General features: G+C 42.2%; 2 protein-coding genes across 3 annotated transcripts in view; one reads left to right on the top strand and one right to left on the bottom strand.

Annotated features, from left to right (window-relative positions):
* The window catches only part of kcnj14 (potassium inwardly rectifying channel subfamily J member 14), a 29,461-nt gene that overhangs the window by 2,613 nt on the left and 3,046 nt on the right, over positions 1 to 23,802 (bottom strand). The window contains exons 1-7 of one of the 2 annotated variants that reach the window (XM_088305840.1): positions 8,370 to 8,499; positions 5,677 to 5,774; positions 4,482 to 4,798; positions 4,293 to 4,397; positions 4,134 to 4,175; positions 2,243 to 3,821; positions 358 to 675 (exon numbers count right to left, since the gene is read on the bottom strand). In XM_088305840.1, the coding sequence (XP_088161966.1) occupies positions 358 to 675; positions 2,243 to 3,265 (1,341 nt within the window). In that variant the 5' untranslated portion in view covers positions 3,266 to 3,821; positions 4,134 to 4,175; positions 4,293 to 4,397; ... (1 more) ...; positions 5,677 to 5,774; positions 8,370 to 8,499. Of the gene's footprint in view, positions 1 to 357; positions 676 to 2,242; positions 3,822 to 4,133; positions 4,398 to 4,481; positions 4,799 to 5,676; positions 5,775 to 8,369; positions 8,500 to 23,802 lie in introns of those variants that run through there. The other variant, XM_088305841.1, reaches the window with a different exon arrangement.
* uts2r3 (urotensin-2 receptor 3) lies at positions 18,542 to 19,690 on the top strand. Its single transcript, XM_088305843.1, has one exon. It carries the CDS (start codon positions 18,542 to 18,544, stop codon positions 19,688 to 19,690), a length of 1,149 nt encoding a protein of 382 aa, XP_088161969.1.

The raw sequence follows: 23,802 nt of genomic DNA, 5'->3' as shown, positions 1-23,802 counted from the left end.
AGACACAATTTATTATTATTTTTTTTTAATCAAACAGTTTTGAGACAGATTTTTTTTTTGCTTCAATTCAATGGATAATGTGCTTCTCCTTCTGGTGTATGTGCCTCGGCCACCAGGGGGCAGTATAATAGAGAGGAACACTGATGAAGACGAGTTTCACAAGTGTCTCAGTAAGCTGCAATAATAGTTGGATTTTTTTCGCAGAGGATTCTTGACCATTAAGCATTTCTTATTAAAAACAAAGGTTGGCTGACCCCCTCCCGTAAAAAAAAAAAAAAAAAAAAAAAAAAATCTAATCTAATCTCTCCTAATTGTTACCCTTTTTTCATGGCAATGGCATGAACAAGTCTTACTGACCTCGTAGCAGTCCTTCTTCTCAAAAAGCACAGGTTCAAAACGATATCCCCACTGGATTTCCGAAGCCAGATAGGAGCTGCGGCATTGCGTGGTCATCGCGGTGGCCTCCACCATGCCCTCCAGTATCACCACCACCTCCATTTGGGAATCGCTTTCCAGGGTTTTGCGGTCCATCTCGAAGAAAGGCGACTCATCGTTGATCTCGTGGACGATTGTCACCGGCGAGACCAAGAAGATCCGGTCGGTGCCTGTGTCAAATCCAACATTGATGTCCAAGTTGTCCAGTGGGAGGTACTCTCCTTCTGGTGTCACCCTTGACTGTTGCCAAGGAAGCAAAAGAAAAAAAATATATAATTGTTCATAATCACAATCGTATTCATGGAAAGCAAGCCTGACTTGGAGATGACAATTTTTTTTTTTTTTAAAGGGACAACCAACAAGTTCCACAGATAGGAAGGCCGAAGCCCGGATTCCGACCCCTGTGAGGCGAACATGCTAACCACTCGCCCAACGTGCCACCAGTGTTTGAAATCTTGTCACTTTTATTTGCACTAATCAAATATTGTAAAATCTTATCACGGATCCAACTCTTGCTACGGAATCATATCGACTCACAGTATTTACAATTGTATTTTTTTTTATCCTGAAAAAAACTTTAATCCCATCTGCCCTTTTCTCTTTGCTACGCTATCACAAGAGATCACGTACTACCTTCACAGTCCCCCCCCCCACCCCCGCCCCGGGGATAAATTTGACATCACCACTCGCACGCAACACTCCTCACATCGGGTTGGTTAGGTTTAAATATGACGCAATGGAGTTTGGTTTAAATATCGATACGACAGCGTCGATATACTTGACATGCAGAAAAAAAAAAATGAGACGACAAAGGACAATGGTGAAGGAAGAGTGGGCAAGTTAATCCATGGTAAATCTTCCTAACCCCCCCCGAGGGAGAATAAAACAAGCTCTCATTAACTCCAGACCACAGAATACAGGCCAGATGGTCTCGGCACTCGCTTTGTCTATCTCTTTTATCTCTATTACAATCGCTCACAGCTGCAACAATCGTGTCGATAGATACTGTCTTGGAGTTTTCAATCGCTGCTGCTGTTGATCTAGCTCATTTTTGCTGAAAAGTGAAACAAAAAGTAACGGTAAGAAGAAGTAAGCCGTTTCCGCTTTTATGAAGCTACCAAAAGTTCATGTGGTCTACTTTGATGTTTCAATTTGCCTGTACGTTCCAACTTTTAATATTGTTATTAAATACCAAAAAGCACGTTTAATGATTTAATACCATTCATCCAAAGAGGAACTGCGTTATTTGGGGTAGTATGCTAAGTGTAATTGCACATCCACTCCAGTAGAGGGCAGTGGCGCTCTCCTTGCCCATTGGGCGCAGCGAGTATTAACTCGACGGTGTACGTTTGTTTTGCAACGAAATGGTGGGGGAGCAAATTGTTTTCTTTTAGCTGGGTGGGGGGTAACAAAAAAATAATTGAGAAGCACTGGTGTAGAACAATTTTAACGACTAAATAATGTTACGTATGTAACATGGGTTCATGATTGTGTACATGCTAGTTGCCTAGCGTTGTCTGCGGCGTCTTTTATTTGTGGATTTTTGGGATTTGCGGGAGGGCTCGGTCCCGATCCCTAGTGATGGGTAAATGAAGCTTCAAATCTGCTTCATGAACCAGTTGTAGTATTTTTGGACTCCTGTAGATGGCGTTCTCTGTTCAACATTATTGAAAGCACACTGACTTGCCATTTTTTAAAGCCTTTATTTAAACCAACAGCGCCATCTAGAGGAGTAAAAAAATACAACAACTGGTTCATGAAACAACTTGAAGCTTCGTTTTCCCCTTCCGTGAGCATAGTCACTTACCTTCAACAGCTGTGCTCGGACGTGAGCCTCGACCAGGTGACTCCTGCGCAGGTTTCCAACTCTCCACATCATGCACAGTTTGCCATCCCTGAGAGCCACCACGGCGGTTTCAGAGAAGACCAGAGTTTCGTTGCGCTTCTTGGGCTTGGCGATCTTTGCCATGACGGCCCCGATGATGAAGGCGTCAATAATGCAGCCCACGATGCACTGCAAAACGACCGCCACCACCGCCAGGGGACATTGTTCGGTCACGCTTCGGAATCCGTAACCGATGGACGTCTGCGTCTCCAACGAGAAGAGAAAGGCCGCCATGAAGCTGTTCACTTGGAGGAAGCAGGGCTCCTCCGCCACCGCCGCCGCCTCTCCGTCGCGCTCCCCTCCAGGACCGGCCTCCCCTGACGCCGAGGTGCCGGTGATGGGGATGAGGCGAACGGAGAGGTCCCCGTGCGCAGAGGCAATGAGCCAAAAGGCAAATCCAAAGAGCAGCCAGGAGAGAAGAAAAGAGAGCGTGAAGATGACCAGCATCCAGCGCCAGCGGATGTCCACGCAGGTGGTGAAGAGGTCACTGAGATACCGCTGGCCCCTCTCGCTCATGTTGACAAAGGTAACGTTGCAGCGTCCGTCCTTGCCCACAAAGCGCTTTCGGGGCCGGCGGCCTGCACGTTTGGTGCGCCAGCGGTTCGTGGTGGAGGGGGAAGAACGGGAATCCTGGTCTGAGCCGGACCGGCCTTTCCCTCTTCCTCCTACACTACTACCTCTCCCCCTCCTCGGGTCTGAGCACATCGCCCCCGTTCTCTCCCCGCCTTCTCCTCCCACTGACTCTCCTGTGGCGCTCTGCCTCCGTGCATCGCAGTCAAGAGGCAGGGCAATTCCATTGATGGCGTGGGTCGGAGAGGGGCTGCTTGGGGTTCCGGAACCGGTTGGGCTCCCGCCTGCACTCTGTGCCAGCCTCATGACCTCCTCTTCCTCTACTGGCCCATCCACCACAGCACTGAAGCGGCGTTTCACACGTGCCGCGCCCATCACGCAAGTCTTTACTTTATTTTTTTTTTTTTTCTCAATGCGACACCAGTCAAGTTGTGTGATATCGTAACGACGCCGTCAGTCTTCAGTGCATCGTACAAAGGAAATCATCAGAATCCATACCGGCCAATTGCAACTGGAGAATTCCTTTCAAAGTCATGGGTCGGTCACATGTTGCGGGTGTCGTTTCCTTGAGAGATCTCACAGCAAAACTGCTTTCATCAAGTACATCCACTGGCGTGTCCATGGAAAGAACACAGTCCAAACTAAAAGCACCACGGCGTATGTCTACTGGCAAGAATTATTTTTGCAAGGAACGGAAAGCTGGGTTGACATCGGCAGGCATGAGAAAAAACATGTGCAGTTTAACGAAAAAACAAGAGAAGACAATCTCAGGCACCGTTTGACAAAAGCTACATCGAGCAAACACTGGGAGTAGGTGCAAACTCTAGAAAGGGACAAAAACCGCGGGAGATATGATAGAATAATACATAAACATGCAGTTGAAAAGAGAAAAACATGCCGTTTCTTACGTTACGGTTCAGTTTCATAATCCCTTGGTTTCGGCGTGACAAATAAAAAAAAAAAACAGATCATTGAGTAAAGTAAACTCATGATACTAAATCGACTACCAAATCAATTCTGAGCTCATTTCGATTCTCTTTTTAGAAACGACACTGAAAGCGTCCAACTAGAAGACGTCTAATAGCCATCTCGTCTTGTTTTGTCATGTTACAGCTTTAACAACTTCCCATTTTGTCGGCAAGGGTCTCCAAATCTGCCTGACTGCCATTGTGAGTTCACTGCGGAAGATCACATTATGCTAGAAAAAAAATAAATAAAAGTGACTATACCCGGCCAGACATACCTCCTTTACAGCTCAGCAACAATGCTGAGATATCGCAAAAGCCTGATCAGATACAGAGGGAAGAAAATAACAGAGAGCCATTACTTTGCACCCGGGTGCGGAATGAACCGAATCAGTTGAAAGATTTCTGAAAAGGCAATCGGTAAGCGCACAGGTCACCTGAAGACGGAGAGAAATGACAGTTTTGAGTCCTTAGTGTGACTGGGAGAAGTTCAATCTTCAGCTACGATTCCCGCTTTCAACGGGCTCACAAAAGGCCAATTTCTGGCAAAGAGGAGAAAATGAGGAGACACTTAAAAATAAACAAGGGGTGATGCAATGAAAAACATTCAAAGAATCGGCATTTACCTTCCGTTGCAATTTCTAGATCATGAAATATTTTGGATAAAAGCCAAACACTTCATTTGAAGACCTATAATGGAATATATTCAAGATGATCCACGTGATTCCTGCATGGTACTACAACAGGTGAAAATGAGGAAAAAGATTCCTCCTGAAATGGGAAGTGACATATGGGTTCATCTTTGTTGGTGTGCTGAAGTTCCCTTCTGACGCATGCTCAGTAAAAGCAACGAGCTTCAAAAAATTTCAGAAGAGAAAGCGATGGCAAATTTGCATTTGATTTTCCTTGCTGCGTTGTCCGTTTTCTCTACACGCCGTCAGCCCTAAAGAGACACGAGGAACAAAATGATGAAGACAAGTCTTCAAGAGAAACCAATATGAAGTGAGGTTTAGATTTACTCACTATACGAGTGATAGACCGGTAATGCTTTTTTTCCGGGCCGATACCGATTATTAGAAGTCATGGAGGCTGGTGAGCGATATTTGAAGTCGACATTCACTTGTATTTAAAAAGGGATAAAATGATGTCAAAATTTGGAAAAATAGCAACTCCAAAACTTGCTTTAATTTAATTGCCTTTAAACAACTTAAATGATTTACAACATGTTAAAGATTTTTTAGATCTTAGACAACTTTGTTTTAAAAGTCGAACTAAAAGTACAGAGAATCAATCTGCTTCTGCAGGCGGGGCCACCAGCACAGCACAGCAGAGCGAGAGAGCGAGAGAGAGAGAGAGAGAGAGAGGGGTGCGGTGCAGCGAGCCAAAATAAACCATCTTATAACTTATCGGCCTTGAAAGTAAAAAAAAAAAAAAAGTCTGATGCCGATAATCGGCAACAGGCCAAATACCGGCCTGGCTGATAATCGGTCTATCGCTACACTATACAACTTTGCTTGTGTACAGCATTTGGCTACTAGCCAAGCCCCACATCAATCAAACAAAAAAAAATTGCGCTAGGCTTTGACATAATCAGGCAGAGTTTCAAATATGCTAATATACCGTACCCCGTCTCTTAGCCCATAAGACATAGTAGCGGCAGTAAAATCCACATCCAAACAATCCAACAGACTTTACGACTCACTGGAACGTTGTTGTAAATTGCGGACTACCGGTACAGACAAGCACAATATAAATGTCCTTTTTACTGCACGACGTTTTATCGTAAATGATCATTGCAAAAACAGATGATGAGATGCTTACCTTGACTGTTTCGGTCTGAATGTTATTATTATTATTTTTACACACAAGTCAGTCCTATCTCAAGAACACCCCACAGAAGTTCGTTATCGTCTTTGAGCCTGGGAAGAGATTCAAATGACAAAATAATTGATATTGTATAATCATTCAGCACTGCCACTAACCAATAAAAGGCGAGCCTATCCCTAATTTAATGACTCCTATTTATACCTGAATCAAAGGCTCAAAGTAGGAAGCCCTGACCTTGATGGCTGCACCACACTTGAGCGCAACACAAGTCAGCTATCTCCATTACCGCGTCGCGCGAGCGTCGCCGAACGACCGACGACGGTTACCTACTCAAGGTAATTAAGGCAGTATGAGTGCGTGTTGCGGGATGCGATGTCAACGTCCATGTGTTGCGCTATCTAATCACGGTAAGGTGGTTTGTGAAGTAACATGTCCGGAGTCACGCGTGAAACCCGTCACTGAACAAATATCAGTTCACACGCTCAACAGTGACTGGTGAAGGCTGACAGATGTTAAGGTTGCTCCAAATGTCAGACTAACAGATCCAACAAGGGAAATTAAAACAGTTAAGACAGGGGTGGGCAAACTTTTTGATTGGCGGGCCACAATGGGTTTGAAAATTTGACAGAGGAGGCCGGACCAGGAGCAGATGGATGGAGTGTTTTGGTAACCTCACCTCATCGGAGAAAAAAAAATACATTTCATTTGACATGAAAGTCAACAAGAGCATTACAACAATTATATGTCTTTGGAAAAAAAAACAGTATTTAGAAAATAAAACATTTCGGCGGGCCGGATTAAAGCGATCAACGGGCCGCATGTGGCCCCCGGACCGTAGTTTGCCCACACCTGAATGAAGGTGTCACAAAACAAAATCCATTACTGTTTGATGAAAACTTGCTCCGTAATGCCCCTTTTTATATTGATTATCTCCTCTCTTTCTTTTTGTAGCGCATCTTCAATCAATGCATAATTTTCTCGACATTTCACATTTTTTGTACGCTGGATCGAATTACTCCCCTTTTTTTGGACCAGTGAGCCACCTCTCTCACTACGTTGATACTGTTCGGACAATGTTACAACATCAAACCAAACCGACCCATGACAAGGCAAATATGCACGCGTCGATACTTTGCAATTGATCGGTGGTCGTTAGAAACCAGGCCACAGATGAGACCTCTCTTTTGTCACATACCTCTCGTTCGTTACTCGGGCCTTTTTACTCTACAGCGTTTGCGTGGAATTTTAATAAACTCTACAAACCACATTTGGATATTATTTAAAATATGTAAAAAAATAAAACATTGCAACAATTTCGTGTCCTTTTATTTTTAAGATGGTCTGATCAATACGAGTCTCTAGCGTAACGCTGTTCCAGTCCCCAGGAACATTTTCTGACCGAGGTTGCATTAGGCAAAACAACGTGAGCTTCCGAACCTGACACGCACACGCCGTTTGGTTAGTGGCTGATAACAAGCATATGCGTGCACTTGTCTTTGGCAGCCAGCCTCATTCCGTCTAATTGAAACTCCTCCGCTTTTATCCCCAAGTCGGCCGTGTGCGAAAATGGAGGTCATCTTGTGGCGATGAGTGGATGTTAATCTGGGTGGGAGCTCAGATGCTGCGGGCTTCTAATTAAGAAAATACGTGGAACTCAACGAGAAATAATCACCACGGCCAGTTTGCCCTCGATGATACGCATCCGTGAAACATCCCAAGTTTACCACAATCAGGCGACACAAAGCGGTGCAACTAAATTCTGAAGGGTCAACATGTGCTTATTAAATAATTTAAGCAAAAAAAAAAAAAGACCACCGTTCCATTGTCCATCCTCTCATCAAAAAAAAGAAAATAGGGCTGTGAAAATTAAAGCGTGAACTCAAGATTAATTTTTTTAAATTAACGCGATTAAATATTTTAACTCAGTTTCATTTTTTTCAAACATTAATTTGCATAACTTGGAAAGCTAAATTCCAAATGAGCAATACATCTTTTGCACATGATCTCAGAACAAAACACATTGCTTACGTTACCACTGGGCCTTGCAAACCAACAAGGCTGGAGTGTGGTGCTTGCAACTAAATGGACTGTATAAATTTTGAGAATTGTTTCTCAAAGACATTCCTGTAAAGATGACTCAGTTTAGATCGTATCGAAGGATCACACACTTTATGCTTGGTGATTTTACATTAATTGCAATATATTATTCAGGTAAACAGTAGTAGAAAAAATGTGATTAATCGCAATTAATTGCAGATTTTTTTGCAATGAAATAGTTTTAAAAAATTAATCGCCTGACAGCAAAAAAAAAAAAAAAAAGCCAATTTTAATCAATATGCATTTCTTACATAATAACATCTACAATATACAATGAACATGATGATGAATACAAAATGTTTTGGGGTGAAATTGTGAAGTCTCAAAAGCACCTTATGGTGACATTAACTCAGACAATGCGAGTGTGCTGCAAAAAGTAACTTCAGGAACAACCAAAATAAAATCTCTGGTACCGTGTCAGTCCACAGTGACTTCAATAAAGCTGCTTATTATTATATTTTTAAATTACTCCCCCCCCTTTTAAAAGCAAGCCAAGTAACCGACAAACAATTGACTCGGAAATGCAATTTTAACACCACATAAAAGTAAATCACGAGTATATTCTGGCAACAAAATAAACTTCCACTCACCAAATGTCTCCTTGCGCAAAACTGATATCGTAATCTTTGTGCAAATCTGAAAGAGTTTGAAGAAAGGTGACAATTTTATAGAAGCCTGCTCGAGCTGCGTGTCCGCGTCAACTGTCCTCGTGCCCTCGTGTGCGCGCTCCCGAGGCGCTTTGTCCCCTGGGGCGGGCGCACGCCGCTGCCGCTGACCTTGTCACACAGTCCTGATTCATTCAAATCGGACGCAGAAGAAGGCGATCATCCAAGAATTTGTGGACGCGCATTTTTATATTTACTGTAATCCTGAATCTTGTTCACTTTGAGTTGCAAGATACTTCATCAATTTTTATCTGCAATTAATTTAACAATATGCAAATTCGAGTTAAGATCATTTTAATTCTAAATTCTAACTGCAAGTGTACTCCGTGTGTGGGTGTGTGTGTGTGTGTGTGTGAAAGAGAGAGAGAGAGCGAGAGACAATGAGAGACAAGCGCGAGAGAACAACTGTTGTGTGTTTACTTTTACTCTTAATCCGATTTAATCTCAGTCAAGACGTCGCAGCGATGCCAACATGTGTCATATGTGGAAATAGGCATCAGACGGCTCAAGGAGCGAAACAGCTGCTGCAACCAAACCCGTGCTTCCGTATGTCACGTGACGTTTGGGAAATGTAAAAGGCCTGGATGCAACTCATTGTGGCGGACGACAAAGTGAATCATCGCAGATTATGTGCCACCAGGCAGACTATCATTTTATATTACATAAATGTGTGTGTGTGTGCGTGATTGACCGGTGGAAAACAGTGGGGGTGTGGTTTAGAGCCAGCGAGCCAGAGAGGGAGGAGTCTTTTTGGAGAGTGTGATGATGATGATGATGTCAAATTTACCAAAAGGATAAGGCTGACTGCATGCACCCACTCCACACGGGCACTTCATTGATTTTAAAATCCCAAACCGCAGAAAATAGTTTGATTGGCAACCCTGGCAAATTTGAATGATTAAAAAAAAAAAGCGAGGCTTCAAAATCAGGAAACACAATTTGCAGAGTTTTTCCACGCTGTGATAACGAGGCGCTCTAAAGCAGCCAAACCAGCCTAAAACCCGGATCCGCACGCTGGTTGTCAAGTGGGATTTTTTTTCTTCTTAAAAGCCTGGGAGACAAACCTTAACGACGATGAACATTTGACTTTTGCATTTGCACCCTAATAAGTCTTCCTTTGTGGTTTAATGAGCCTCATTTGTGCGCGTAAAACGCTGTGACCTAAAACAATGAGAAACGTGTTCATCTGAGAAAGAACTTTCCATTTGTATTGTGCGACTGGTAATGAGGCACAAAACCACCAGCGGATCACATCGCTCCAGAGCTCAGCACTGAGCCAACATTTCCACTGTTTAAGTCAAACATGGGTTACTTCCATACGGCGGCTATAAAATGATTCATTTGATGCACAGCAGTCGGTGGGAAAGCTGACGTAAACTTGACTTTAGACATTATTCAGACGTAAGGAACAACCCTCCGTGCTGGCAGACTTCATCAGTGATTCACGCAGCGTGATGACGCCATTATTATTTTTGGCTGCAATAACCTTGACGAGCCACCAGTGGGCAGGTTCAAACAATTTTTGTTTCAGAGAGGAGGAGGAGGAGGCTCATGTCAGTCTGTTTTTATCTTCAGCAGACAATTTGGAGCAGCAGACCAGAAGCTACACACCTGGTTCTTGTGCCTAATTACAAAGCTGTGTCGACTCGCTAAATGTAGAGTTTGACACCTCGGGGGTCATATGCATGAAAGAAAAATTAAATGTATTTGGATATACTACAACTGGAGTCAAACCTTGTCCAAAGAGGGATAAAACATTTTTTAATTGAATATCTGCCACTGTATAGTGAATAATGATAAAAGTAGATCATAACTGACAAAAATAGGCAATTAGATCAGGTGTGGGCAAACTAAGGCCCCACATGCGGTTGTTAAACGTTTTAATCTGGCCCGCCAAACTTGAAAAAAATTAAATGAATAAACCTTGTTAATGTTTTATTTTCTAAATACTGTGGTTTTTCAAAGACATATATTGTTGTAAGGCTTTTGTTCACTTTCATTTAAAATTTAATTTGTTTTTTCCCATGAGGTGAGGTTACCAAAACACTCCATCCATCTGCTCCTGGTCCGGCCCCTCTGTCAAATTTTAGAACCCATTGTGGCTCGCCAATCAAAATGTTTGCCCACCGATGCATTAGATGATGTATAATTACAATAGTGATAAAAAAAATAATAATTTAAAAGTGAGTAACCCTTTAAAAAAAATGTCTTCGGTCTAAGAAGAAAAATCAATATTTTCATTCAATCGCCTAATCAACCAGCCCTAATTTACAGGCTTCTATTTGAATCTTTTTCCGTGCTTTATCATCAACTCAACCTGTCGTATGTCTATGTATTATACAGCCCCCTGGTGGTCAAGGCACACACTGCAGAAAAAGCATAATTTATTATTTCATTTAATTATCTTACATTGTATTGCAGGGTTCTATTTTTCCTATTAAAAAACATGATACACATTTTTCGTTAGTGTTTTTTGGGCACACTGGAACAGATTGATGACATTTCCATTCATTTCAATGGAGGAAGATGATTTGCGATGCAAGTGTTTTACGTTACAAGCATGGTCACAGAACAAATTCAACTCACTTTATCAGCAAATAGACATGAATTACAAATCCATCCTAGTTGCCCTTAACGGGAAATTCAGGGAAATCAAAATATGGTGAATTCCGATGAAACTATTTTGTACGAAAGACAGTCGCAATGCACTCCTGACTTAGTAACGAAGAAGGATTGGGTAAATTTGATGGTCACAAGCCCGAGGGGGATCAATAACTCGTCGCGAATTGTGAATCAGCCTGATCCAGCAACCATTTGTCACGCAAGAAAACGTCCGCCCATTTAATCAAGGCTATGATACTGAGGACGGTCATTTGTCAGTGCGTTTGTTAAGAAACACTGACGCAAATTAATTAAATGAACGCGGGAAGCAAGGACGGCCAGGGAGAGGTTAGGGAGCTTTTAATGTTCACGCGTGGGAGGGGGGGTGGGGTGGCGGCCATGGCGGGATTCCACGTTGATTGGACACGTTACAACGCATTCATTTGGGTGCGCTGCATAAATACACTAAAATACACAGAAAAATAAAAGCTGTTTTTTCAAGGGGGTGCGAGACGGCAAGTGCGGTGTTAAGCGCGGTTTTGTTTTCACATGCTGGATGTTTTGGGAACTCCCTAAGGCACTGCGAAACCTGAGGGAACTATATTTTAGACTTATGTGTCAACAGGCCTAAATAAAATTGTTTGATTTTTTTTTTTTTTTTTGCCTTGGCTGCACTGCTTTCAGTCGATGTGAATGTTACATTTTTTTTTTTGTCCAATCAGATTTCAGCCAGGTGTGCTGGCCGATGTCATTTCAACAACAACGGCGATGGGACTGCTTCTTTAACCAATCAGATTTCAAATTCTTCCTCACAGGGCCAAAGCGCTGCCCTCCGATGACATCACAATTTTTCCGTTCTCAAAACTCGATTACAGACAAGATCAACAGGCAAAACACTTGCCGCAATCTGCTCACATTTAAAAATCTGCACCTCAGGTGTGATGTATTTTAATGACGCTGATGTTGATAAAGAAAAAAAAAAAAAAAAAAATCCTTTGCAGATTAAAATGGCCCGATGACTGAGAATTTACACAGGCGTCAATAAAAATAAAATTTCTGCCATCGGTATTTTTAATTGATATTGTGACAGCAAGTTCAAATTATTTTGGCAACTGTGCGATTAGACTATGTTGAAGAAGTCTCGCCCACGATTTAAGGAAATACAGAAATGTGGTACATATTATGTAACTATAATGTTGGGAACGATCTCCCTAACTTGTCAACTAAAGAAAAATAAACAACTTGAACTTGACGATGATTTGCAGTAGAAATGTGCCTTGACAGTAAACGGAATAAAGAATATCAGCGTTTGGGTCATACTGAAATGTCTCAGTGGGCTTCCGAATTGTGCTCCAGTGTCTGCAGTAGCGAGCTCGGACTAAACTCCTTCACCGCGCTCAATAATTTGCATATTTAAGATTGATGCATCGTTACTAACAAGCAGAAATGCATGACGAGCGGGTCAAAGCACGAGAAGGAACCCATAGCTCAGGTAAATGTAATTATATAATGTGTCCGAAGGGAACGAGATGGATGTGCAGTGACAAATAAATAGCGTGGCGCTTTTGAGCGACGCGATGCTTCGCTACGTTTATCTAACACTGTAAAAGCGGTTTACTTTCAACGGCCTTTCCAATTCGTAGGATGAGCAGACTCCAGTTTTGAAAAAAATCTGGAGCAACAGGCTAATAAATGGTCACTAGTATACTATAAGTAGTAATCAAAGAAGCCCTTTACTATTTGGGAACTCAAAAATGAGTCAAGATTGACACCACACACTTCATGATAGTACGAAGTAAAGCCATGTTATGTGCCTGCAGTGGATTAAAATAAATAAAGAAATAAATAAGTATTGACACCCCCTTGAAAATGTTAATACTTATGTTCTCATTAATATTTTTCAAACTCAGATCTCATATGACATTACCCTTGAAAATAAATGGCTTAGGATATTGGATTTTGGCGAAATTTAAAAAAAAAGACTCTCCGTAACTTCCACAGACAACCCAGGCTAAACGTAGCTCCTCCACCTTGTGGTCCAGGTTAAGGACACCATCTACTGGCATTTTACAACATCAAACTTATAAATGGCTTACTGACGAGTATGATTTCTTCCACTAACAACCCAGGCTAAACTTCGCTCCTGTCTGACATACAAGGATTTGAGTCCCTCAGTCGTCATGTATCACTTCATACTTCCTCGACACAAATTACTTTCTTGTTAGCCGGTGCTTTGGCACCCTCTAGTGGGATCTTATAGTTGAGGTCCACAAAAAAAAAAAGAAAAGGAAATAAAAGATGAATTAACGAAACAAAAATAGATCATGTATGTTTTTGTGGTGTGCAAGAAAACATGCGGAGGGAAGCAGAGAGGCAGGGCGCATTTAAATTGTTTCTTAAAAAAAAAAAAAAGGAAAAGAAGGCACATTAATAATAAAAAGAAAAGTGAAAAAACAAACGTCCACCAAAAAGAAAAGGCTCAAAGTAACCAAAACTTGGAATAAATTCACCACAAGAGAAAACATAACGGGAAAAAAACACAATAAAACTTACGAGACAATGAGGCACATCTGGACAAAACACGAGTTCCCGGAGGGAGCTGATAGGTCGACCCGAGGGACCGGGTTGACGAGAACAGCTGGAAACAAAAATCTAAGGAGCAAGACAAGACGTGAAAAACGGCACACAGGGGAACCATGAAACAAAAAAGTCAACACAACACAAATCATGACAATGTCGTTCGCAACAATTTTGCTGAATGTTGAAAGTCTTCATAAACTACAACAATATTCAAATTAGATGCGATGTTTTAAAAAATATTTTTAAACAACACACACACAATATCACAACATATTGCATTTTAGCCTTCATTGCACCAAAAATAACAAAAACATTCTAATCCTGTGCTGCCTTATGATCGGGCCATTTTCTTTTACAAGCCTTCAACATTTGACTTCCAGGAAAGAGTTTAATGTGTCTTTTCAGTTTCTTAACATTTATGGGATTTTATTTTCCAGAAGTAAAGGAAAACCCTACAAACTTAAACAATATTAATTCCGCACACATTTTAGTCAGTATGAGGCCAAAGGGAATTCCTTTATTACTTTATTCTCTCGATTCCACTTCCATAAGTCACATCCATCTGTATCTACTTGCGTGATGGCAGCTTGGGCGTCTCATATCGCACACACACACACACGTCCCATTTTGGCATGCTTATGCCAGGTATTTTTTCAAATTCCTCACACCCTGTGGGGATAGGTATGCCCCCCCCACCTAGCCATCCATCCTGGCTACACTTGACTGCCTGTCTCTGTCCATCTTGCATATGCCAGCACATGTATGAAGCAGCCCGACCAACGCGGCGCTCACTTCGCACGGACATTCAACTGGCCAGTCCCAACTAAATCATCCGGCCTCTTGAAGCTGGCAAAGTGCGGCGGTGGGTTCTATACGTGACGGGCCAAAAACAACTGGCAACTGTGAGTCACGCTTGAGGACTCCAGAAAGGCCCGTTCATCCGGTGACAAGTCAAGCCTCTTAACGCTAAATTTTAAACCTTTTTCCTATCCGGGGCCATTTCAGTTTTTATGCAGTCGGCAATTCTAAAAAAAAAAAAAAAAAAATCATATGAGCATTTAATGTGTTTTTTTTGGGGGCTGGATCACATGCTCTGCCTCGGAAAATGTTGACACGGGACTAATTAAGATCATTTTTATCCATAAATGAAACGCGGCATCTCATATCAATGAAGTTTGAACTTGACTCAGGGGTCGTCGCGAAATGTCAGCGGTGATGCATCGGCACGCTTGGATCGTCTACCTTTCCCACAGACTTCAGCAACAGCCTTCCATTTCACTTGTGTGCTTACATACATGAAAAGAAAACACGGAGGACAAGCCCACAAAGAGTGGCCTGTCCGAACCAATTTGCCATAAACGTTGATGGAACGTTTTTCTGTTAAGGATATCAACATTGTGGTGTTTCGTCTCTTAAGCCTCAAACCCAAATTTAGTAAAATGACCAAAAAAATTAAAATGTTCTATATGAGTATATTGCACATTAGAGGATTCATGTTGAATGAATATTTGAGCTTTTGTTATTCCGGGTAAAATTTGCTTAGCTGTGTTCTGCTGCACCGTTTACTCACGGCTTCACCTATCCATTTTTTTTCTATTTTATTTTATTTTTTTGGGCGGGGATTATACCCGCAATTATTTGCTGAAATACCGATTTGAAGTTTTTTTTGTTTTGCCCAGGCTGGTATTGAATTCCGATGATGTGAAAACAAAACAAAAAAAAAAAATGTATATCTTACTTTATTTCTCTGATAAAAATCTCTGACACGTTTGATCACGAGTTCCCCAGAGTGAGATGAATCAAAGGGAATTTACCAAAGGGATGTCAGTCCACATTATTGAGCAAGCTGCCCTTTCGATGCATAATGGAGAAAAAAAGCCGACGAAAAAGCATCTAGTCCAATGCCTAGCGTGTGACTCAGAGAGCAACGGGTTCGTTCCGATAAAGGCGCATTAAGGAAAGTTTTCGTCAGGCAAATGCATGGTATTAAGAGAGCAGCTGTTAAAAAGCTACTGATGAACAGCGAGCAGGTATTTGAAGCCGCGCCGGCCCAAGCCTCTATGGGGCCCGAAGCAGAATTCGATTTAGAACAACCTCCCACAATGTTTATATGTTTAATATGTTGAAGAATTTGTCTCCGGAACAGCTGCTCAGCTGATCTGATGTACTGGGCACAAGTGTCGAGATGGAGTAGTTCAAAAAGGGAAGATGGGGCTAGGTCAGTACTTCGCAATTATTTTCTGTTACACCCCCCTAGCAAGAACAAAACAATTCGCACCCCCCACCAATTCTCCGCCGCAACTATAAATGAGAACATTTTCGTTGCAAAACCAAGCGACATCGTAGAGTTAATACTCACTACGCACAATATGCAATGAGAGCGCCACTGCCAACTAGTGGAGTGGATGTGCAATTACAATTTATTGTAGTACAGCGGGGAAAAAATAATCACGCTTCCCTGGTTCGCACGAGTGCCCCTCAGCACCGCAACGCCCACCCCCCAAATTTCTGCAGTGAGTCTATGATGTACACGCCAGTGTGGCTTAATCGCCAATGGGTAGTTTCGTGGAGAAGCAGATGTCTCTCAGGCCGTCCAATAATCTGGAAACGGTAGACGCAACACCCCAGCCCAGTCTCGACAACTGTGGCGAATAACAGACATTAGAGTGCCACATTATAGGCCAAGAATAAGCCACATCTCCAATACGTTGAAATGATTAAGACGGGCAGTTGAACACTGGGCTGCGGATAAACCGACGAAAATGAAAAGATTCCAGGGGAGGGACGGAGCAAATGTCAAAAAAAGTTGCTTCGGTGCTAAATGTAAATAGTTGGAAAGAACAAATTCACATGGGAAATTAAATTGCAATTAGTCAATTATGAAACTGTTGTTAACCTAACCGGTTCATGTTTTATATTCTCTTTGATTATGCAGTGCTACTTTCCTAAATTAAAAACATGCAACAAGTATGTTTATCCGGGGGGGGGGTCAAACGAATGAAATTAAAATGAAACTAAAATGTTTATTATTGACACTGTTCCAAAATAGATTAGAAGTATTTTTATTCCATCTTTCACTTCAAATTGGTAGCCATTAAGACTTTATTTTGCCGCCAAAGACGTCAAATGATTGTTTGCCAAAACACAATATTATGATTCCATTTATAGTCATTTATAGTTTTCTTGCGGTCTTTGCAAGAGGTCCAACGTATGATTTACACCTGGCTCAAATGTTACAAAGCATTACAAAAAAAAAAACAACAAAAAATGACAGAACTCGCAAATAATAAAGTATAAGCGCAATTTAATGCGTCGTAAACCTGTCCTCATTCAAGACAGCTAAAAAAGAAATGAACTAAAATATCACATAACGGTTTTATAATCGTCTGAGAAAACTCATGTTCATGTGACAATTCACATTTCAAGTGATTGGTATTATACAGAAATTGTTTTCATTGATGAAAAACAAACTCTTAGAATGGAAATAAAACTTTCAAAGAATTACAAAAAAGAAAAAATGAAATAAATCACTCAGCTAGGACCACCTGGGTCTGGTTTAGGACCACACAACTTTATATTAATATTCACCATTGTGTAGGATAACACCGTCACCCAGCATCCCACCCCCTTTTCCCTCAAACACACACACACACACACACACACGGGTGGTGGACACATCAAAGACCGCGCTGAGGAGAAGGAGCTGCACCAGGCAAGACGGGACAAGACATAAGAGTTCGCTCCGCAAAGTTTGGAGGTCGAGTGTCCAGCGAAGCTTTCGTTTTCCTGCCACAAAATACATTCCGGGGATTTTAAGACCACTCATGAACTCACGAGGATTTGAAAATGGAAAGCGACCTTTCTGACCAGAAGAATCGGTGGAATATTGTTTCTGCGGCAACTTATTTGAGGTGAGCTTAACGAAAATTGATTTTGTAAAAAAAAAACATGATGAGGCCTCGCACTGGTTTATTTACGTGAACGTTCATCTCCATCTTTTTAGCGCTATTATATTTTTAATGCCAAGTTATAGCCAGTCCCATTCCAAAGACCCAAAGTCTTTTTTGGCTCAGTCGTCAGTAACGAAAAACCTTCACCCCTGCTTCAAAGCAAACAAGTGGAGGTGAACTCACGGCAGCAGATGTCCGACATGTAAATCTGTTGCAAAGACGAACGTGTCGGTAAAAGCGCCGTCATTAATGGCAGCGATGCTATTCAAAGCGAGCTGGTAAATGTGGAAGCACGCGGCACAGCGGGGGGACCGGCTGCTCCTCTACAGTTCAACTGCAGCTCTTAACCCCGGTGCCGCCTGGGTCTGCATGTGTCGCCCCCCGCCGATGCTTTGATGTCAAAATTCATATTGCGATTTAAAGCGTTGCAAATGTGGGCGAGAAAATCCCCGCGTGCAATATCACCCAACATATGTCTTCAGGTATCTCGGTTTTGCCACTTAACTGATTGGCGTCCAACTGATGACCTCAAACGCTTCCGTCGGGATTTACAGCCTCGATCGGAGCCCTCCTACTTTGAAAATGCAATTATTTACGAAAACCAGGACCGCTGCGCCTGCCTCCCGAGGAATCCATAAAACCGGGGGAGGCTGTGCCAACCGTGGATGGTTTGTGCTACTCCATAAACCATTGGTTTCGCTGACATTTTCATTTTTACTTTATTTTCTTTATGTGTCACACTTGAAGCGGGCATCTATCACTTTGCGTCACACCAAATGTGTTTTGCCGCCTTTAGCTCTTGTGTGTGAAACAAATGTAAATCTAAAAAATTTGGAGATAATAACCAGCTTGTTTCTTTGTCTGTCTCTTGTTTTTTTTCTGCATCTGTCACCTAAAACAGCTTGAGCTTTCAATAATATTCCCAAGCCCGCACGATTCCTCCTAACAAAGCTAACAACTTCATAAATGGACGCCTCGGGTTCTTTGTCTCCACCTCCGCCCTTCACCTTCCCGATTGGTCCCAATTTCTCTCTGCCTTCCACTCCCGCCCCGACCTCTCCGTCGCCCAGCTTGGCATCCACTGCTGTGTTCTGCTCCTTCCTCTCCCTGCTCTCCCTCCTGGGCATCATCGGCAACGTGTACACTCTGGGCCTCCTTCTGAGGCGCAGGAGGAGCAGGAGGAGAAGCGGAGTGGGCCGAACCTGCTGCTTAATGAGAGTGCCGGCACCCTCCTGCCTTTCCAATCCTTCCTCGCTCTCCCCCTCCTCCTCTCCGCTCTCCTCCGCCTCCTCCTCGTCCTCTCTTCACCTCCAGGTGCTGAGCCTGGCCCTGGCTGACCTGCTCTACCTGTTCACCGCCCCATTCATCGTCTACGACAGCCTGGCGTCCGACTGGGCCTTCGGCGAGCTGGGCTGCCGTCTCCTCCTGAGCTTGGACCTCCTCACCATGCACGCCTCCATCTTCACCCTCACCGCCATGAGTTTGGACCGCTACCGGGCCGTGGCGCGGCCCCTGCACACCTCCTCCACCAACTCGTCGGGGTTGCTGCGAGTGAGCTTGGCTTGGGGGCTGGCCGTGGCGCTGAGCTTGCCCATGATGATCACCCTGCACCTGGAGGACGGCGAGAACCAGGAGGGCCAACTGTGTGTGCCCGCGTGGGACGAACAGAGCTCCAAGGCTTATCTGAGCGTGCTCTTCTGCACCAGCATTCTTGGGCCGGGGCTGGCTATCGGCGCTCTCTACGCGACTCTTGGCCGACTTTACTGGGTGTCCCAGACCCGGGCGCCGTGGGGTACCGGCACGAGTACCGCTTGCCCTGCCCGTGCTCCCAAACCCAAAGTGCTGCTCCTCATCTTGGGCATCGTCCTGGCTTTTTGGGCTTGCTTCCTCCCTTTCTGGATCTGGCAGCTGCTGCCTCTCTACAAGCCTGACATGCTGAGGACAGTACCGGTGGGCACGCAGGTGACGGTGAACCGGATCCTCACGGGACTGACCTACGGAAACTCTTGTGTGAATCCGTTCTTTTACACGCTACTGACTGGGAAGCGAAGACGCAAACGGCAAACGCTGACGTCAGCGAATCAGCTGTGCCGCAAGAGCAGTCCGCTGCAGTAGATTTTCTTTGCATCACCTGACACAAAAATGTGAGACTTAGTGTCTGTACTTTCTGACGTAGACACATGTGGCGAGGGGGACTGTAAATTAATAATTTTTCATTATTCTCACTCGACACCAGAAACCAACGATTCAGCGTGTTAACTGCACCAAGCAAATCGGAGCACTTTGTAAAGGAGTTTTCTATAAAGTTCCGAATGAAAGAGTCGGTAATATTTCGTTCTTTTTAGCAGTGCAAAAAAAAAAAAAAAAAGAATGACAATCGGAGTCTCAATTCGTACAATGAAAGGGTTTGTCAGCTGCTGGGTAAAAAAAAATTATTGCAAAAGTGCATCACTGTAGGTGATTGGTTATTAATATTATTGTTGTGATAATTCAAGTGACGTGAACCAAATTTTGTTTGACTGCTCATTCGTTGAATGACGATTTTGCATGCGCACACATTTCCAGGAAAATAATGAATGCACTTCTGCTGATTTTCTGGGAAAGATTTTTTTTTTATTGGGGGGGCTTTCTTTGAAAGAAATTTGCAATTGTTGGATTCTGCGGAAGCATTGTGAATGAAGCTTTAGGCAGTCTTTTGTTTGCTTCTTGTCCATTTAAAACAAACTTTATGTTGCTAGCTTTGAACATGCAACGCGATTGTCATTGCATGACTTCAACTCTTGCCACTGACTGATGTTTATATTAACGCTTAATATAGAGCTCTAAATAAAGATTTTGCTTTCTGCAATTCAAAGAGTCAATTGATCTGTTATTGGGGTCAAATGAACATCACCGGGCACGTCATTACTTGCACTGACGCTAACGACCGAAAAAGGTGTCATGAAGATGCTAGGTAGATAAATGTAAATAAATGGCTGGATCGTGCAATGGTGTAGCGCTACTTTGCATCTTAAAAACAAAGAAAAAAAAAATTATATATATATATTTTTTTAAAAACAGCATTTTTTTAACTAATAATAATTTTTAAAAAATGCATTTTATATTATTTTTCTCATTTTTGCCCATCTACCTGATTTGAATTTGGAGGAATTTTAGATGAACGTCGTGGAAACAACGGAGTCAAACTTGTTTTTATCACAGCGACAGTTTTTGTCAAGCGGTCCGGTTTAAATCCATCCCAAAGTCATGTGACGATACGCCAAAAGTACCGGTTCAGGACAAAATTTGTTTTAAGCTCATGATTTACATTTGGTATAGTAAGAAACAAAGGCGAACAGATTTAATGCTATTTAAAATGAAACTTCAACAGCTGAAATGTTTTAATTTTAGGATTTCTTTTTTTTTATGTTAAGGAAATTCGTGCAGACCAGAAGAACAGTACTTATAAATGGCATTTATTTTAATTGCTTTAGCTTCATCTGAGTCGTCGAGGAGTTTCTGTTTAAATATCATGGAAGTCACATTTGGATGGCGCAAGTTATTTTCTTCAATCTCTGTTTTCCAGAAGCTGAGTGCATATTACGTCATTACCCAAAAGACCGCATTCGATTATTATCCTTTTTATGCCCAGTTTTGAACAGTTTGAAAGTCAACGAAAAACTGGATGCAATAAAAGGACTAATAAAATAAAAAAGAATAATAGGACTTGACTTTGACACCTACAAAATTAAAATAATTTTCCCAAATATTGCCGTTTTCCTACAGTATTTGTTGTGCCATGTGGTTTTGAGTCATTTTTTTTTTCTAGAGTTGCATCTTGTCAAGATGAACGTGGTTGCTGAATTTTGGTGAAACTGGAGAAGAGACTTACTTTTTAAAAAGATCTTTCCAGTAGCAAATGGACGAATCGCAGATGGATGGACGGATACTGCGGGGAAAGAAGCTGGAATGCCGCGCTACTCCAATTGCACCAGCTGGCTATATTTTGCGAAGATATGATTGACGTTTGGTTGGTTTGTGTGTACGTGCCAGCATGTCACCGCGTTGGGCAGGACTTCCCTGTTCTTGTGTATACTCGTCGGCCGGTGTTTCAGTGTTTCCCTGGAGCAACGAGTTCTCTGTATGCCTACCTCAAAGGGTGCACTGTCCTGTGGCGCAAACCCCGCTGCTCATTGACGCACATGGGCAAATATTGTTGCATGAGAGACCGCAGTAAGGATGGGATGAGGGGATTAATATGAAAAAAAAAAAAAAACAGCCAGGAGGATGATGCTTTGGTTAGCGGGATGGAGGTTGTTTAAAAAGTGCCCACATTGCCCAATTTTTTTTGGAGTGACAGTTGGATGGAACTTAAAAGGTCTGGTGGAGACATTTGCTGCAGGACCAGTTATTTTCTCCTCCAGACTTCATAATTCCTAATGAAAGCAATAAATGTCTACATTTGACGGGACGGGAGCAGAGCGATTATATTAAGTAACCTTAAACGCTTTATAATTTTTGTTCTTTTTTTTTTTTTTTTTAACTCAAATGGAGTTCTGATTCATTGTGATTACTTTCCAGATCATCTGAAATATTTCAGAGAAGTATGTAATCTGGGATGTGGAAGTGAAATTCATATTCATATATATATATATATATATATATATATATATATAACCGTATAACCGTTATTTGTGTTTTCCAACCGTAGAAGCAAGCTACCGAATTACACTTCCAATAAGTGCGTGCAGCAGACACTTTGCCGAATACAAACAACTCCAGCACCACTTCGACAACACTACTAATCAAAATTGCAGTCAAATAGTGAAACACACATTGTCTCAATTGCTTCAAAACGTGACATCTCAAGAATCAATTCCATACAGGTGACAGAAATCTTAATTAATCAACTATTGGTCGTTGCCATTCCGTAATATAGGGATTCTGAGATGATATCCGTTAATATTTGTAGCTAACAAGAGACGCGGGTGGGACCAAACATTATTACTTTAAATATTACTCCTATTAATGGCATCGTTTGCAACTATACAGTAGCAAGACGGATGATTTATTTGAGGTTTTTATTTCATCAGCGGCTCAATGTCACCATTCATTCTTGAGTGACACACTCTATCTGGGTCATTGTGTTTTTCCTTCCCTCGCACACACCAGACAGTAAAACCATTAAGCTCTCGTGACCGTTATTCGACATTCAATAACATAATAACCGCTTGTATCCACATTTGCGTACGTGACTTGATTAAAGTGAATAATACCAAATGAGCCTACTGAGAAAGGGGGAGCAGACGACCCAGTTGGGCCGCCGTGCTTGAAAGCGCATGTGAGGAAACCCACAGAAAAGCCTCAAAACTGAGACACCCCATATTCATTTGAAGTATTTCTCCAGACGTGGCTTTTCTGTGGACCGCGCATGTGTTTTCATTTACCTGTCTACCTTGCAGCGCGACGCTCCCACTGCACTTATTACCCGCAGCTGTGTGCTCTGCCACCACAGGGGGTGCTCCTGTTGGAGTTAATGTCATATCCATGCCGTTTTCTTTTGCACACAACTGCGGTCATCTCAGCACATTTCGTTCATTTCAAAGAAATGCCCTGTCGACAAAGCTCCAGTTATTTGCGAAAGCGAGAGTCGAGGTGGTGGTTTTTGAAGGCCCGCGACGTACCGAAATGCAGTCGGTAACTCGTTTTGAAATTTGAAGCCAAGGTGAATGTCGCAGATTTAATGGCTAATTACAAAACAATAACTATTACATGAGCTTTCACGACAAAAATTGCATTTAGAAAGCAAGATTCAGCTGGACAGACAAAAATATTTAAGTATAACTTATCATATATTTTTTAAATACTTTTCAAATAATTTCACATAATCAATTCACCAGTGAGATGATCCCCTGAATATCGACGAAGTTTTCAATTTCTGTCGTCCTCAGAGAAAGCCAAATAACAAACAAAATTTGATTTGGAAAATAATGATCTAGATTTTAACCTATTTTCTTACATGTTACGGACCAAAAGAGGAACTTAATCAAAAATAATTTACGTATGTAGTTTTCATTTGCTAATTTTTGATTTTTTTTTTTAATACAAACACAAAAATTATCCGCACACATATAAGTGTATTTTTCGTTAATTTTTTGCCGTTAATTTAGCAAAGCTATGGGAACACCCCTTCAAACAAAATTGCTGCACATATACAGGTAAAGTGTATTTTTTCTGGACTTATTCTG

The sequence above is a fragment of the Idiotropiscis lumnitzeri genome, chromosome 10 (genome assembly GCF_059441095.1).
Source record: "Idiotropiscis lumnitzeri isolate Australia: NSW breed Sydney's pygmy pipehorse chromosome 10, RoL_Ilum_1.0, whole genome shotgun sequence".
Taxonomy (NCBI): domain Eukaryota; kingdom Metazoa; phylum Chordata; class Actinopteri; order Syngnathiformes; family Syngnathidae; genus Idiotropiscis; species Idiotropiscis lumnitzeri.
This window is presented reverse-complemented; position numbering and strand designations above follow the sequence as displayed.

Excerpts from the sequence above, each read along its gene's own strand:
- uts2r3 (XM_088305843.1), top strand. The coding sequence starts at position 18,542 with ATGGACGCCTCGGGTTCTTTGTCTCCACCTCCGCCCTTCACCTTCCCG.